General features: G+C 33.9%; 1 protein-coding gene across 10 annotated transcripts in view; it reads left to right on the top strand.

Annotated features, from left to right (window-relative positions):
- The window catches only part of UCHL5 (ubiquitin C-terminal hydrolase L5), an 81,168-nt gene extending 70,263 nt beyond the window's left edge, over positions 1–10,905 (top strand). For 8 of the 10 annotated variants that reach the window (XM_035010151.1, XM_035010149.1, XM_035010147.1 and 5 more), the window contains 3 exons: positions 935–1,048; positions 3,011–3,109; positions 8,551–10,905. In XM_035010151.1, coding sequence (XP_034866042.1) covers positions 935–1,048; positions 3,011–3,109; positions 8,551–8,595 — 258 coding nt within the window. In that variant the 3' untranslated portion in view covers positions 8,596–10,905. The remainder of the gene's footprint in view (positions 1–934; positions 1,049–3,010; positions 3,110–8,550) is intronic. The other 2 variants (XM_035010148.1, XM_035010153.1) reach the window with 1 other exon arrangement.
- Positions 10,906–18,939: the final 8,034 nt, after the last annotated feature.

Raw genomic sequence — 18,939 nt, 5'->3', positions numbered from 1 at the left:
TTTCTTTCTTTCTTTCTTTCTTTCTTTCTTTCTTTCTTTCTTTCTTTTTCTCTCTCTCTTTTCTTCCTTCCTTTCCTTTCCTTTCCCTCTCTCTTTCTCTCTCTTTCTTTCTTTTTTGAGAGAGAGAGCAAGCACGTATGCGTGCAAGTGGTAGCAGGGCAGGGAGAAGGAGAGAGAATCTTAAGCAAGCTCCATGCAGAGCATGGAGCCCACGAGGGGCTTCATCTCATGACCCTGAGATCATGACCTGAACCTAAGTCAAGAGTCAGTCGCTTAACTGACTGAGCCACCCAGGAGCTCCTACCCCTGTGCTTAAGTTTCTTAATGAAAAATGAAGTTAATAGTATTTACCTTAGAAAGCTGTTGTGAGGATTAACTGAGCTAATATATGTAAGCCACTTAAAAAACAGACTGACAAATATTACATGCTAAGTAAGTGTTAGCAATTAACTATTTAATTTCATTATTATAATTAAGCAAGTTAGAATATATTTCTCAGAGAATTAAGTGGGTACATTTAGATTTACATGTAATATTTACTAGTCTATGTAATTGATTATTTTTTTTGTAGTAAATATGATCGGAGAAGATAATTAGTAATAGTACCTTTTTTACATTCCTTTGATTGATGACATTTTCTTAATAGCATATTTAAGCAAATTTATTTTATAGCTAAGCAAAAGATTGTAGCAATATAGTATTTTGCAGTATAGGTTTTTTTTAGATAAAAATTCATATGTGTTATTGTAGAACATAGAAATATGGGAGGTACTACTTAGGGCTTTTGTCCTTTAATATTGCAGTTAGACTGGTATTCTGTCACCAATATTAAGAGTAAAATTTGAAAATAATTGTACTGTGTTTATCATTTTAAAATATTTTGGACTCAAGCCTCAATCATTAGGGTATGCTGTTCCTTTTTCTTTACCCTAAGGAGGAACCCATGGATACAGACCAGGGTAATAATATGTTAAGTGCTATTCAGTCAGAGGTTGCCAAAAACCAGATGCTTATTGAAGAAGAAGTACAGAAACTAAAAAGATATAAGGTATGTTTTCTTTTTTTTTTGTTCCTTTGTTTTAATATAGAGTAGTATATTTTGACATGAAGGTATGTTGAATATTTGATTTTTTCCCCCATCATTTACTAGTTTTCAGAATAATGAGTTGGTTCCTTGGCACCCCACAAAGGTAACTAGGAGGTTTCTTTCTTTTTAATTTTTTTTGAAGTATCATTATGAACAAATTTTTAACCTATTTGATGTTTCAGTTCACTGCAATTAATGATGATCAAATTGTCTTATCTTTGGCCATTAGGATCCACTTCAAGTCCTAAGTCCTTCTGATATGATTCTCTTCATCTTTGATAGCTTCCTTGATTTCCAGTATGACAAGATGGTTCAGACTCATCTTGTCCATTTTCTACTGCAGACTTGGATTAGCCATTTTTTTCAAGAAGCCCTGGGTTCTTTTGTTGGGAAATGTTATTTAGAAACCACTATTTGGATGCTCAGTGATACTGATTAGTCATTATGTCTAGGCCTTTTCAGAGCTAAGAAATACATTTTTGTTTGCTTCTTATTTTAGTTTTGAAGAGAAAATAGAATGTGAATTTGTACAATGTGAATTCAGTCTTCAAATTTAGAATTAAAGGGCTTGGGGCACCTTACTGGCTCAGTCGGTAGAGCATGTGACTCTTGATCTCAGGGTCACGAATTCAAGCCCCATGTTGGGCGTGGAACCTACTGAAAAAAAAAGAAAAAAGAAAGAATTAAAGGGCTTTATACTTGAAGTTAACCATTTGCATCTCTTCTCTTAAGCTGTGTGAGTTTGGAAATGGTAGTTATGTCATTTCTCATGTGTATCATAGTAGAAAAAGCATTGTTACTCATTTGAAGCTCAGTTGAAGGCAAGGATCGTCCTTTTTTCTTTTTTATTGCTCACCAAAGCATTAGCATAGCGCTTTGTATCATACTTAACAGCCAATAAATGACTGTTAAATAAGTGAACCTTGAACTGGTACGGTTTCTTCAGTTGGAAGTGGTAGGGGCTGGCTCCAGAGTATTCCAAGTTAATGGAGATAGGAAAGTAAGGGATGAAAGCTTGAATATTTATCTTCCATTTTATGTGGTATACAAAGATAACTACCCATCACTTACATATTCTTAATGCAGGGTTATTTCATCACTAAGTTTTAATATTAGCCTAAAGTAAAACACAAATTAAGTTTTCAGAATCTTTACATGCTACGTTGCTTGAAAATGCTTGTTCAAAAAGGTGAAATGATTCTCTTACTGCTATAAAATGAACATGTGTTAAGATTTTATTTAATTCATTAATTAATTGAAGGAATCTGTAGTCACAACTAGTTCCAACGAGAAGTTAAAGCAGCTCAAGTTTATATGAAGTAAAGGAATGTTGAAATGAATTTACTGAAGATGGGAACTTTTTTTTCTACGGGAGAAGGGAAGTAAATTGAACCTCTACCAGACAGAATATTTAATAGCTCAATGGCAGTGAGAAACTAGAATCACGTCACTTGGGAGGGTGCTCTAGACAATGCATAGTTTTCACCTGAAGCACAGATCTTTCCCTATAGTCGATCTTCTTCATTAAAAGTTATTCAGAGAAAGATTATTCTTGATCACAAAATAAAGCTGGTTTCATTAGGCGTGGCCTGATTATTTGCATAGTTGTAGTAAGAGTATTAATTTATCATGTGGGCTTCTTAAATTTACTTTCATCTTAAGTTTTCATAAATAATTTTAGACTTTTAAAAGTGTTATTTGCTAAGCCAAGAGTAGGAAGCCACACCCAAGAAACTCTCACATGTTTTATTGTATTAGTCTTTATTCTCAGTGGGGATGGAATCTCGTTATTTCTAATATTTTTTCTTATGAGAATGGAAGGTTTTCTCCCATTTCTATTTTGAGTTGGATGCAAAGATCAAAATATCAGAAACTTAGTGGAAATGTAAAGTTAGTGTGGTTTGATATTTGTTTTATTTTCAGATTGAAAATATCAGAAGGAAGCATAATTACCTGCCTTTCATTATGGAATTATTAAAGACTTTAGCAGAACACCAACAGTTAATACCACTAGTAGAAAAGGTAAGTATTTTACTGATGAATACTTAGATTTAGATTCCCCCAAAACAAGATGCTTTTTTGGTTTGAGTAGAGGTAAAATTGGTTGAAGCAGTCCTATTTTAATTTTTTTTGCATTTATCTGTTGTTGTATATTCTAGATGAGCATTAGTTCAACCTGATATTTTTTTTAGTTCAGCCTGATATAAAATCAAAATAAGGAATTGTCCCATTGCTTTAGCCTTCCCAAGTCCTTAGTGTTAAGAACTTAGGTTGTACCTCGTATTAGAATAAAATTCAAAATTTTTCCTGTCTTTAAGCTGAAAGCAAATTTTTTTTTTAAGATTTTATTTATTTATTTGAGAGAGAGAGAGCAGTGGGGAGGGGCAGAGGAAAAGGGAGAGAGAATCTCAAGCAGACTCCATGCTGAGTGTAGAGCCTGATGCATGGGGCTTGATCTCATGAGCCTGAGCTTATGACCTAAGCCGAAAGCAGGAGTTGGACACTTAACCGACTGAACCACCCAGGCGCCCCTAAGTTGAAAGCAACTTTTTAATAGTAACAGTTGAAATAATAGATTCCTTGTTATTTAATTTAGGAAAAATTTGAATTATCATAGAATTTAAAACTAGAATGGACATTGAAGGGGGAAAAAATAACTATAGCCTAGACTAATAAATGGGTTTTTTATTCATTCCTAAGCTAGTATTCTTTCTGCCAAAGAAAAGCTCACATAGGTTTGTGAAAAATTCTGATTTCTAAGATTTTTTTTCTTCAGTATAAGACACTTAAATATTAATTGCACAATTGCAATACAGTTAAATTGTTTTTAAGTTTATATTGTAAATCAGTGTTTCTGAAAGTGACCATCACTGGATACTCTTTAAAATACATGTTACCTGGCCCCTCCCCAGATATTCTGATATAGGGGAAGGAATCTTTAATAAGTTACCCCAAGTGACTCTAATGCAGCTGGTTTGTGTACCACATTTTGAGGAACACTTTGAGAAGATACTACTAGGCAAATAAAAGTTTGGACCATTAACTTAAGAGCAGAGTACATGGTAGGTATGTATTTCTTATTAATTTTAAAGTTTCTGAAGCAAAGATACATTTCAACCCAGCCTTTTTATATCATCATAAATAATAGGAAATGAGAATTAAGGTTTTTGTGTATACCTTATTATCCAGATCCTGAAACGTGTGCTTCTGCTTTTAGCACTAAGTGCACAAATTATTGCAGAAAACTGCTAAGTCTTCTCTTTTCCATACAGATTTTCTGTTCATGTATCCCATGGTGTTATTCTAAGATGGGAAACTGATTTTAAAAGTTTTAGATGAACAATTAGGGTTCTGTGATTCTCAGAAGTTCCTAGATACTGTGTTCTTTGTATGAAACACTATGAAATATTTCTCTATTAAAAATATTAAAATAATAATATACTGTTGTTTTAAATCATATGATCTGTTGCATCAGATTTTAACTATAGATAAATATTACTAAAGGCCAAATGTTATTAGAGAAATTTAAAATGTATGTATTTTTCTTTAAAATTGGTCTGTGAATAAACTTTTTGGTGCAAATTAGGAAAACGACCGTTCTTGTTTGATTTTGAGGACAATATATCCCCAGATATTTTTGTAGTTGGAGAACAGGCATTGAACTGTAATTTCTTACTTCACATTTTGGACACAGTGTGGCAGTATATGAATGCCTGGTGTTAGTGGGACACCAGCTCAGTGTGTTCTTGTGTTTACACCTTTTTTTTGAAGGGATAGTTATTGATCTACTTTTGCCTATTTCTTCAGACTACTCTTTGATTCATGATATTGCATAAGCAATATTGAGGTTACATTTATTCCTTGTGTATATACAATATCTGTTATCCCTTAAGGAATTCCCTTAAAGGAATCATTCTGTTATCCCCTAAGGAATATCCCCTAAGGAATATAGGGAATTCAGATGCATTATTTGATTAAAATTTTTGAAATTTTAAGATTATTCATCAAACATTTATCTAGCTGTAAGTATATTCCAGGACTTCTTAAAGTCTATAGATATATGTATAACTAAGATATACTCTTCTCTCTTAAGCAGTTCATGATACAGTTGGGGAAAGGAATAAATAATTATAGTATTGTGCTGAATAGGATTGTTCTGATAAGTGCCAGAATCAATACATGCTGAAAGTCCTGGGGGAGCACAGGGTGGCTCCTTAATAGCCTTATGCCACTTGAAGTTTCACATCCATAAAATTTTAAATCTGTGGTTAGAATCAAATGCTTATTCTCTACCAATAAATCAGCTTCCTTAAGCATAAATGTATTTTGTTCATCACATTTTGAAAAAAATAAATCATTATATCATATTGAATATTACTTTCTGCAGATAAACATGTTACAAATGAAAAAACAATAATGATGAGATTTTATAATTATATACAATACAAAGGCTTTAATAGTGATAATTGCTTAATAGTAATACTTCTAAGAAAAATAACATGTAGAATTCAGAAATGGATAAGTTGAAATTACTAAGAAATTAATAAGTTTAACTGTTCCTCCCCCAACCCCTCAGTCCCCTATGCCAAGGGAAAGTAGAATAAAGGAACAAAGTATAAAAGAGGTAGAAAGAACCAAAGAGGAAAGATGTGGCTACTCTTGGCAGTGGTGTAAATGCCAACCCTGTCCAGGATCAGATCTCTGAGTAACTGAGGTAGTTGGTTAGAGCCTGTGATGGCATGAAAGTATTTGAATTTGAACATCTTTTTATTTTACAGAATAATAAAGAAAAGATCAAGACTTTGATTCTCCTGAGGGCATATGGCTATAATGAATTAGGTTAAGATCTTACCTTTTATAAGTATTTTTGTTATATGAGACTTCTACTCTTTTCTGAGGAGTTGAATATACATTATGTAATACCTGCTTGGGAAATAACCTAAAAATACATAGCTATAAAACTTCTTGTGCCCTATAGCAAATCTATTTCTTAACATATAAAATCAGCTAGCTGAAGATTTCATTTGTGAAACTTTTACTGAATTCAGGTATACTTAGTAAAATTCTTTTAATATTTTTACCTTAACCTAGTAATTCTGGATCATTGTCTATCCCAGGTTTTTAATAATCACCAATAACCTACCATAATATAAAATCATAGAATCAGTTGCTGTGGGATTCAAAGCACCTTCAAAATACTGAATTTTGTCCACATTTTACTAAGACATTATAATTCAGTTGGTAATAATCTTTAGGACTGGGGCGCCTGGGTGGCTCAGTCGGTTAAGCGTCTGCCTTCAGCTCAGGTCATGGTCCCAGGGTAGTGGGATCGAGCCCTGCATCGGCCTCCCTGCTCAGTGGAAAGCCAGCTTCTCCCTCTTCCACTCCCCTTGCTTGTGTTCCCTCTCTCTCTCTCTCTGTGTCAAACAAACAAATAAAATCTTTAAAAAATAATAATAATCTTTAGAACTTACTTTTTCTATTCCTTAATAGAAATAAGGTAGAAGAATAGTTGTTATTCACAATAATACCTACATTGATATCTCTTATTACAGAATTATCTGATTTGAGTCAGTGATTTTTGATGTTTCATTGACATACTGTATAGAAGGTAACAATGTACCTTTTTTCCATGCTATGTAGAAACGTAATATTGTTTTTTTATTTATAACAAAGGCTGAACAGAATACAGCCTTTTGGTTTTAGATTGCTGGTGCGAATTTAGCTGGTGCTTTTAGGCAAGTTACTTGTTTATAGTTTCCGTTTCTTCATCTATAAATTAGGAATCATACCTACTTCACATTCTTGAGGACTAAATATCTATAAAGTACATAAATAAGTGCTCAATAAATGGTGGTAATTATTTTTAACTTATTTCACTTATTCTTAACTTTATCTGAATTATATAGTTTAATAAATGTATGTACACTCTCTGTATTAGATGTCTGTATTAGATGTCTGCTCATTTAATTATATTGTAAAATTTATGTCATAAACCACTAAGTTTATTTTTGTTAATCCTACTAAACATTCTGTATATTCAGAGTATATTCAGAGATCAATATGGGAAAAGTACATATTTTTATTTCAAATTATATCTGAAATTAAATTGTATTTTTATTATTTGGAAACAGAACTTCTTTTTTAAAAATCATATACATATCAAATTATAAATTATGCTAACCAAAAATGTTCATGTAAATTTTATTTTATATGGTACATATAATATTTTGCCTTAATATATTCTCAGGCATAGCACTTTATTTTATCATATAGTTGTATAATAATTATACTAGCTAATACATTATAAAAATATTGTAGTTGTAATTACCCTATTTTTTAATCTAAGGAAGTTTTTATTCTTAGTTGTGTGATAACAAAACTCTATTTGTTCCTTTCTGATTCAAGTGGCATAGTGGAAAGAACATTATATTCTAGTACTCTAAAATCTTATTTCTCAAAAGTGTCATCTGAGGACCAGTGGAATTGGTATCCCCTAAAAATTTGTTAGAAATTTAGAATCCCGGGCGCCTGGGTGGCTCAGTTGGTTGGGCGACTGCCTTCGGCTCAGGTCATGATCCTGGAGTCCCTGGATCGAGTCCCGCATCGGGCTCCCTGCTCGGCAGGGAGTCTGCTTCTCCCTCTGACCCTCCCCCCTCTCATGTGCTCTCTCTCATTCTCTCTGGCTCAAATAAATAAATAAAATCTTTAAAAAAAAAAAAAAGAAATTTAGAAGCTCAGGCTTTTTATTGAATCAGCATTATAGCAGAGTCCCCAGGTCATTGGTCTGTACGTTGGAAAGCACCACTATAGGACAGGTGTCTTTTGACCTCTTGAGGTCCTATTTTATACTAGCTGTGTGACTTTTGTCAAGTTTGAAATCTATAAGCTGTCTTTCTCATCTGCTGAAAAATAAAATAGAATTACTGGGTTCAAGCTATGTAATTGTTATGAGGATCAAATGAAATAAGGTAAGAGCATTTTTTAAAAAGGTTCTATAAGTAATGTTTGTTAATACTACAGACATGTGATCCTTTACTGATATTCTGTTAAACTCATTCAAACATGCAGAAACTAATAAAAGATTTTTCTTATACTCAATTTGAATGAGAAATGGGCACATATGTAAATATATCATTTTGAAGTATTTATGAATGAGTATGACTTTGTGGCATGAGTAATTATGTATATTTAAGTTATTACAATTATAATAATATATTTCAACTGCAGATAAGAAAGAACTGTAAACCGAACATGATCCTTTTTTACTGAGGGCAAAACATAACTATAATTTGTCCAGCAGTAGTTTGTTGCAAGTCTTGAGTTATGAAAGATAATACTCTAGAAATCTTGAAAACAATGCATTTCAAGCCTTTTAGCTTAAGAATGCCCACTTACACACATTTTAACGTGATCTAAAATGGACTTTTAAGATTTTATAGAATACTATCTTTAACTTCTAGGCAAAAGAAAAACAGAATGCAAAGAAAGCACAGGAAACCAAATGAAGAAGATGCTTTGGGATGTATACACATTTCTGCTTCTGCACTTATTTTCATGGAAACGATTAAGTATAAAGGACTTTGAGCATCATCCTAATTGACTCAATGCACGTTTGGCAATAGTACCAGTCTGTCTTGTCTTTAATGCATGGATTCTTTCCCTACCTGCATCATGTGCATGTAGTGCATATTAAATAAAAGTGATATTCAGAGTGCTTGCCCAAATTCCATTATTTGACATTGGATCTGAGAACTTCTGCTGTTGGTTCTGTGGATATATACTATCAAATGAACCTAGGAATTACACAAATGTTATTCTCTACCTGTAATTGTTATAATTAATCTCTCAATCTTTTAGCTCAGTTACATGCTTAAAATTTATGAATGTCAGATCTTGATTAAATTAGATCTCTTGTTTCTCCTCATCATTAATGAAAAAAATCAGTATTTGTGTATGATATCTAAACATTTTGAGGATTTTAAAACTGAATTTTATCTTGAGAAAGTATGGTTTTAATGCAGATCATTTGAAAAAGACAAAAGTATAGTTTCTAGTGATTTTTATTGCTGCCAGTAGAAAAAGTAATAAACATTCAGTTTATTTTAGCCGACTTTCTTTAAGTGTTTGGGGTTATTTGTTATTAGAATTATTTCAGGAAGGTGTGAGTATTATGCTTCAAAGCAGAATTTCAGGTTAAGAACAAATGATAAATCTTAAAAGATTTTTGGTGTTACTGTCAGTCTGGCAACATTTTTTAGACTGCTAAGCTGTATCTTTATAAAAAATCAGATGTTTGACAATTTAGGCTATCTGCTTTGTTTAAAAAATGCGATGTGGTGGTGGAGAATTCTTCTATGCCAATTTGAATGAAATTGGTACAGCCCAATAGTTTCAAGAACCATGTACAGTTGGCTCACAATGGAATTTTTAAAATTACTTTTGGGAGTTGCTTGGTTTTTTTTTAATTTTATGAAATAATTGTATTCTTGCTCCTAATCTTCTCCAAGTTAAACTTTAAAGGAGATTTTATGGAACTTCTTTTTATAAAGGAAATAATCTAGTTTTTTTTCCTTACTAGATACATTTCTGAAATTGATACATGACTTTTTTTTTCAACAGTTTATTATGGAAAAGTTTAAACATACATAGAGCAACTGCTTATTCATCTTCTAGCTTCAAACACATGAATTTTTTAAGGATTATTTTAAATCTTACTACATTGTGGTATTATTAAATAACTAATGTGAAAAAATCTGGTGGGAAATTGAGTAGAAAAATTAATGAAATATTTTTCATACATAATTTTAGATGAAGGTAATAAAGAATTTGTAGTTTTTCATTTGTGGGTAAATGTATTTTGCTCTGGATACAATAGTAATTATGGAGTGCTTTCAAATCCATGAGACAATTTTAAAAAGTGATTTCTTAAGGATTATTTTAGGCTCATCTCGATCCCATGCAATTATTTCAACTTAATTTATATACTCTGTTTTGTTTTGTTTTTTTAAGATTTTTTTAGTTTGGAGTGATCTCTACACCCAACGTGGGGCTTGAACTCACAATGCCGAGATCAAAAGTTGCACACTCCACTGAGTGAGCCAGCCAGGTGCCCTTATATACCCATTTCATAGAGGCTTAAATTTCGTAAAGCAATACAAGGAATATTATAGTCCGTAGTATCCAGTCATCAAGACAGTGTGACACTAGCATGAGGATCAACAACAAATCGATCAGTGGAACAGAAGAGAAATCCTATAAATAAATCCACATTTATGTGGTTACTTGATTTTTGACAAAGGTCGCAAAGCAATCCAACAGAAAAAGAAAGTCTTTTCAATAAATGAGGCCAGAACAGCTAAACCTCCATGTGGAAAAAAAATGAACCAAGACCTTCCTCACAAAAATGAATTTGAGATGGATCATTGACCTTCATTTAATAGCTAAAGTACAAAGGTTTTTAGAGGAAAACATAGGTGAATATCTTTGTGACTTGAGTGTAGCCAAAGGTTTCTTAGGTCACAGAAAGCAATAACCATAAAAGATCCAAAATCTGTTTATAAAAATTAAAAACTTGTCATTGAAAGATGCTTTTAATAAGAATAACCAGTATCAAATGACATTAAAAATAGCTTTATAAAACTGTGTTAATAGGTATAAGGATATTTTCTTATAATCTAATTCTAATAAAATTCTTTGATAGGAATTTCCATAGCTTAAGAACGGCTTATTTTATGTGCTGCTTCTTTGGATAATTGTAAATGCATTGTGATCCTTCATGATAATGTTTGCCAGTGAATAAAGAAATATGACTTGTCTTTGTCTGGGTCTTGGTCATGAGGCTGGTGGGTAGAGAAAATGGATGAATGAAGAACAATCCAGAAATATATGTTAGTTATGTGGGAAGTTTTTTCTTTTTTAAAAAGGTGTATTGAAAGGAGCATTTAAAAGAAAGTCTCCTTTGTTCATTTCACTTTTGCCCTTTCTTTTCTGAAATCTCATTTAATGCTTGGATAGGTGAAGGCACTTCCATTCTGTTCTGTGCCTTTTAAAATAACTAGCTGATTCTAAGCAATATACTTTTGCTACCATAAACAAAGAAAGCTTGCCAGCAGCTGCTGCACTGACTAGTCTCACCTCATGTGTTTAGTTCCCAAGGTAGCTGCCCTTTTTCCAGCAGAGAGCAGTCTGCTTGACTGTGCCACTGGAATAGACAAATACTTGTTCTGAGATCGTGAACCATGGGGACTTGCTCCCCTATTTAGACCATGATACATACTTCAGTGTGTATTATGGTGTTATATGCAGATTAATAACTTCAGTTAATCTAGTTGCCTAAAACATTTCAAGATACATTCAGAAATCACTTTTTCCCCCCCCTGTAGGAGTATTTTGTGTCTTGCAGAGGAGAAAAGCTTTTAAGGTTTTTCCTTTAAAAAATTTGAAGAAAGATAAGCAAAAATAAAATTTAAATTACCGATCGTTCTACCATCAGGGATGACTACATTGACATTTTAGTGTGTTTAGTGATTCTTTTTCCCCATATGTGTGTGTTTCTGTGTGTTAGTCTTGCATGCCCTCCCCATATGCCAAAATAGGTTTATGTACTATAAGTTATTTTTAAAGCAGATGATATGCAATTTATCATCTTTGTAACATTGACAACTTATTCGCAGGAAACAAACCACTCCCGCTATTTGAAGAGGAATGGGGATTAATACTGAGCATTTTGAAAGCTACCTAGTTTCTTACAAGGTCATGGGAAGATATGGAGGAGTAGGCTCAAGTTTGGGTTTCCAGGAATGACTCCCAGCAAAACCTATGTTACTGGCCCACCAGCAGAACTGCTACATCTGCAGCAGTCAAGGGTTCACCATTGGAGTCCCTGATGTTAGGACCTGCTGCAACAGCTGTGGTCTGGGAATGAGGAATGTGCTGCAACTGTGTGTTGTATATATATATGTATATAGGGGCGCCTGGGTGGCTCAGTTGGTTAAGCGACTGCCTTCAGCTCAGGTCATGATCCTGGAGTCCCTGGATCGAGTCCCGCATTGGACTCCCTGCTCAGCAGGGAGTCTGCTTCTCCCTCTGACCCTCCCCGCTCTCATGTACTCACTCTCTCTCATTCTCTCTCTCTCAAATAAATAAATAAAATCTTAAAATATATATATATGTATATAGTATATACACATATATATACTAGAACTATAGGAAAATTCAACCTCTCCATGGCTAAGCACTCAGAATAGTGAAAGCCACTTAGAATAAATTCTGCCACTCAGAATAGCTAAAGCAACAGTCAGATGGCCTCCGCCTTTTGACTTTCAAAACTTATATTAGGTTTTCTGCAAGGAAATCTAGGAAGTGAGTTTTTAGCTTTGCAGTCTCTGCAGATTATTGCAGTCTCTGCAGGCATTCTAGGAGGGGGCTGGCAAGTCCACTCAATCACACATTATTACATTCTTCTACAGTAACAATTTTTTCTTTTTACAGAAGTAATACATGTTTATTTTAGAGAAATGAGAAAATACAGAGAAAACATATGAAAATAAAATCTAATCCTATTACCCAGAGATAATCACTGTTAGCGTTCTGATGTATATCTCACCAGAGAATGTGTTTACACTCACACATGTAATAGATATTTTTGCTTTTATGAAAGAGGGATTACAATTAAATATTTTGTTGCATGCTTCCCCCCCCCCCACAAACTTCTCATATTAATAAATATGCTTGTATCACATCTTTTTTAAATGGTTGCTTAGTATTCCATTATATAAGTATGCTCTATTGTATTTAACAAGGCCCTAGTAGTGTGGAATAAAGCATAGAAATAAAATGGGCAAACTGGATAGTTTGATTTTGGGGGGAGGAATTTATTTTTTAAACTGACATGAATTCCTAGATCTGTCAAATATGAATGTTCTTCAATTTGTTCTTTTCCTTAACATGTGATTAATTGGCTTAAATCCAATGACTGAGAGGTCAAAGAGTCACCACTTCTAGCATACCTAGTACTTTTTATTTTTGACTTTATATTAATGTCTTGAGAACTTTCTTTGATAATTTATCCAACATATATCTGAGTTATTCTAGATGCTGGAGATCAAGACCCTGCCCTCAAGGTGAGAGGCAATAGGCAAGCCTGTATAATACAATTTTTCAAGTACTGGTAAGAACTATAAAAAAAACAGCAGGCCAAAAGAATGGAGGGAGGTGAGGTTTGATGGGATGGCCATGGAAAATACCTTTAAAGAGATGATACTGAAGCAGAGATCTAAATGAAGAGAATTTTCTCTGTAGTACTGACTCAGCACTACAAAAGAGGATTGCATACAGGCAGAATCAACATGCAGTAATTCTGAATATTAATTTTTAATAATGTGTGATAGTTAAATGGTTTATGAAAGTTGATTTGGGGTGATTTTGATTTGATTTTTAATATGAAAATAGGTTGAATAAAAATTACATGTAGGAAATGCTAGGACCACTGGCCTATGTGCTTTTTTAGGTTATCCAGATATTCTACATAAACTTATATAACACTTTCTTGTAGCAATGTAGTATAATATTGACTAAACTATAAAATTAGTGGGAAAAGTCTCATGCAAGTATATTTTAAAAACAATTTGACATATACCATGATTAAAGAAGTAAACATGAAAACTAAAACAATGAAGTTATTAGAAAAATATGGGAGGATATTTTATTATTTCAGGATAGAGAAAAGCTTCCTAAGCAAGCAATAAAACATAAAAAAAAAAAAAGAATCCAGAAGAGAAACACTTGACTGTATAGAAATTTCTGTACAACAAACACCACAAAAACTTAAAAGCGAGACAACAAAATTTCATCATACATAACAAAATTAATATGTATATTAGAAATATAATTAATATCTAATATACAGAGAGCTCTCCCCCAGGAGAAAAATTGGCAGGTGATATGAACAGGCAATTCACAGAAGGTGTTAAACAATGGCTAGTGACATTGTAAAAGATGGTAAATCCACTAGTGATCGAGAAAATACAAACCAAAATTTAAAGAGATGCCTTTTTCCTGTCAGATTATCAAGAAATTGAAATGCTTGTAAACATCCACTTTACAGTGCGGGCATAAATGGGCAGGCTGATGGACCAGTGGTAGAAGTCTTTTTGAAAAGCAATTTAGCAATTCTCAAAATCTAGATGGTACATGTCCTTACAATAATTTCACTTCCAAGAACCATATTACATACGTATTCACACAACTATATAAAGACTTATAAGAAGATTCATCATAGCGTTATTTGTAATAGCAAATAATTGGAGACAACCTAAAAGCATAGCAAGAGGGAATGGGAAAATAAGTTATAGTATGTTGGAATACTATGCAAATCACTGAAGATAATGAGATAAATTTCTATGTATTAAATGGAAGGACGTCTGTGATCCTTTTTTGAGGAAAAGGAAAGCTACACTATAGTGGTATAGTATAAATACATTTTCTGAAGAAAACTCTTACATGTGTATACATGAAAACAGAAAAATATTTGAAAGTATCACATGAGATTCTTAACAGTTAGTAGCCCAGGGGCTTAGAAGTGGAAGGGGGAATTTTCCATTTTAAAGTTACAGGTTTCTGACATGATAGAATTTTTTCCTACCAGAATATATTACTTTTGTGTTCTAAACCATATCAATAAGTTAGCCAATTATTCTTGTGACAAAAGTATTGTCAGGATTTCTTTCAATAAGAGCTCCCTAAATGCATTTAAATATGAATAAAACATAAATGCAGCATATATATATATATATATATATATATATACATGTATAACACATACATTTGAGCAATATAATTATTGTGTAATCTAAGGCATACCTATGTCTTCCTAGCAATAATACTGGTGTTTATGGGGTACTCCCCACTGGTGGCTATTCTCATAGCAGTTTATTTTTTAATTAATTTTTTGTACTTTCAAGTTTTTATTTAAATTCCAGTTAGTTAACATATAGTGTAATATTAGTTTCAGGAGTAGAATTTAGTGATTCATCACTTACATATAACAGCCAGTGCCCATCACAAGTGCCCTCCTTAATACCCATCACCCATTTAACCAATCACCCACCTACTTCCCTCTAGCAACCCTCCGTTTGTTCTCTATAGTTAAGAATCTGTTTTATGGTTTGCCTCTCTCTCTTTTTTCCCCATGTTCATTTGTTTGTTTCTTAAATTCCACATATGAGTGCAATCCTATGGTATTTATCTTTCTCTGACTTATATCACTTAGCATAATAGTCTCTAGCTCCATCCCTAGCATTAAAAATATTTTATTTTACTTTGTTCATCTTATGTATGTATATATGTATGTATGTATTTAAATCAAGTCATCTATAACCAGGTTACTCAAAATTGTGGTCTTCAGACCAGCAGTGTCAGCATCACCTCGGAACTTGTTAGAAATGCAGAATCCCAGGCCAATGAAATTAGAATCTGCATTTTAACAAAACGCCTAGTTAATTCCTGTGCACATTCAAATTTAACAAGCACAGGCTCATTTGTTATATTTATGGAAATACTGTTTTCATAATCAGTGGATATTGTACTATATTTTCTGCACTTAAGAAATTGATCTTAGGATTTTTGCAGTTTCAGTAGCATTAGAATTAGTAGGTTTAGAAAATTGATTAGAATAAATGGTGCTGGGAAAATTGGACAGCCACATGCAGAAGAATGAAACTGGACCATTCTCTTACACCATACACAAAGATAAACTCAAAATGCATGAAAGACCTAAATGTGAGACAGGAATCCATCAAAATCCTAAAGGAGAACACAGACAGTAACCTCTTCGATCTTTGCCACAGCAACTTCTTGCAAGACACATCTCTAGAGGCAAGGGAAACAAAAACGAAAATGAACTACTGGGGCTTCATCAAGATAAAAAGTTTCTGCACGGCAAAGGAAACAGTCAACAAAACTAAAAGGCAACCTATGGAATGGGAGAAGATATTTGCAAATGACATATCAGATAAAGGGCTGGTATCCAAGATGTATAAAGAACTTAGCAAACTCAACACCAAAAAAAAAAAAAAATCCAGTGAAGATATGGGCAGAAGACATGAACAGACACTTCTCCAAGGAAGATGTACAAATGGCCAACAGACACATGAAATAATGCTCCACATCACTTGTCATCAGGGAAATACAAATCAAAACCACAATGAGATACCACCTTACACCAGTTAGAGTGGCTAAAGTTAACAGGACATGGAACAACAAATGTTGGTGAGGATGTGGAGAAAGAGGAACCTCTTACACTGTTGGTGGGAATGCAAGCTGGTAGAGCCACTCTGGAAAACAGTATGGCAGTTCCTCAAGAAGTTAAAAATAGAACTACCCTACGACCCAGCAATTGCACTCCTGGGTATTTACCCCAAACATACAGATGTAGTGAAAAGAAGGGGCACCTGCACCCCAATGTTCATAACAGCAATGTCCACGATAGCCGAACTGTGGAAGGACTGAGGTGTCCTTCAACAGATGAATGGATAAAGAAGTTGTGGTTCATATATACAACGGAATATTACTCAGCCATTAAAAAGGATGAATACATACCATTTGCATCGACATGGATGGAATTGGAGGGTATTATGCTAAGTGAAATAAGTCAATCAGAGAAAGACAATTATCATATGGTTTCACTCATATGTGGAATATAAGAAATAGTGCAGAGGATCATAGGGGAAGGTAAGGAAAACTGAATGGGAAGAAATCATAGAGGAAGACAAACCATGAGAAACTCTTGACTCCGGGAAACAAACTGAGGGTTGTAGAAAGGGAGGTGGATGGGGGGATGGGGTAACTGGGTGATGGGCATTAAGGAGGGCATGTGATGTGATGAGCACTGGGTGTTGTATGCAGCTAATGAATCATTGAACACTACATCAAAAACTAATGATGTACTATATGTTGGCTAATTGAATTTAAATATAAAAAAAAATAAAATAAAATGCAGCAGGTGCCTGGCTGGCTCAGTCGGTGGAGCATGTGACTCAAACTCAGGATCGTGAGTTCAAGCCCCATGTTGGGCATGGAGCCTACTTAAAATATAAAAAAAAAAAAATTAAAGAATTAAAAATAAAAGAAAATTAGAAAGAGATGGAGGGAGGGAGGGAGAAAGAAAATGTAAAACCATTCACAATGTGCCAGGCACTGTTCTAAGTATTTTTGCATATTAACTCTAATCTTCACAAGATATGAAATACATCCTGTTATTCCCATTTTCATATGAGGATACTAAAGCACTAAAACAGTAAGTAATTTACTCAAGTTCACACAGCTCTGTAAGCAGTAGACCTAGGATTCAAACCCAACTAACTGGGTCCTGAATTCTTCTCTCCCTCCCTCTGTCCCTCCCTCCCTCCTTTCCTTCCTCCCTCCCATCCACACTATCAACCCCCTCTCTCCTACCTTGCTTCCCTCTCTCCCTTCTTATCTTTCTCCCTTCTTCCCTCCTCCACCCCCGCCTTCCCTCATTCTTAGGGGTGAAAGTTGCCTTACAGACAGAAACGAAAAGTGGAGGTTCTTGGTAAAAAAAAAAAAACTACCTTATCTCTGAATTTATTAGAAGCTCTAGAGGAGACATTAATTACCTTCACTGAATTATTAAGGAATGCATAGAGTAAGTGGTAATCGTGAGCTCTGGGATCCAGTGGCTCTCTGTGGGCTGGTAATTATAATGATTTTGATAAGAGACTAACAAGCTGTCCAGGTTGGGCCTCCCAGGCTGTGTCTCCTAGTGAAGTTACCAAAGTCCAAGGTCTGCCCTTTCAGTTTATGATTTGAGGCATTGAGTGTACACTCACTGAAGGTGATAAGGACATTGGGTAGTTGAGACAACTTAATAAAACTTAGAGACTAATGTACACCTGAAAGACAATTTACTAATTTACTTTACTATTATAACTGCCAAGCAGACCAGACATTTCTATCAACCTATCAGTACATTCTCTCCCTGGCAGATAAATTTACCAAGGAAACCAAATTAAGACCAGAAGGTAGGATGACTATAGAACTGGTCCAAAGGAAATTATTTGTTTTTTAGAGATACTGGCTGTGATAACCTATTAGATGTTTTGCCATACCAGACACTAACCAGATCTGCCTGGTACACTACACACCTCTTGGCCAAAATGTTACTGCATCCTTCTACACATTACTAGAGACACAACGACAAAATTTTAAACTCCATAGTGATCACTTTTCTGGTTGATATCTTCCTACTCCCCTTATCATATCAAAAAATGTTCTCAAATATGTTGTAACTTAAGTTTATATTCATTTTATTTCAATTTTATTTTTATCTGGCTTCCTCATGAATTTTCTATATATATTTTCTATAACCTATGTAATGCCTATGTGTGAGGAATCAGTGTTTCTGGTCTAATATGGCCACTATGACCTTCCTTAATATCGCATGCCTGCCTGAAATAGTTTATATCTAACTTAATATTTGGGATGCCCTGCACACTTAAGGTGATGTGGGAAGTGTTTCTCTTAGAGCACACAGGATTGTTATTGGGGTAGTTGTGTTGCTAATACAGTGACCGCCTTGGGTGATGCAGTTACTCTTTCAGATTTTAGGCCAAAATTTACTTGAATTAACATTTGCAATAAAAAACAATGGTGTGTCAACCTAAGTAGCCTCATTATATCTCTCATGAGTAACTTGGCCACTCTAGCCTCTGCTATCATTCTACGAACTATACATTCTTGTCAACTTTCTTGAAGTTGGCAAACACAATGTCACAGGTAAGACACTAAACTTCCTGCATACCAGTTTATTCTCAAATTGTAACCTCATGGTG

The sequence above is a fragment of the Mirounga leonina genome, unplaced genomic scaffold (assembly GCF_011800145.1).
Source record: "Mirounga leonina isolate KUSES-001 unplaced genomic scaffold, KU_Mleo_1.0 Mir_154, whole genome shotgun sequence".
NCBI classification, from domain to species: domain Eukaryota; kingdom Metazoa; phylum Chordata; class Mammalia; order Carnivora; family Phocidae; genus Mirounga; species Mirounga leonina.
Note: the sequence above shows the minus strand (reverse complement) of the source record. Positions and strands in the feature narration are given on the sequence as shown.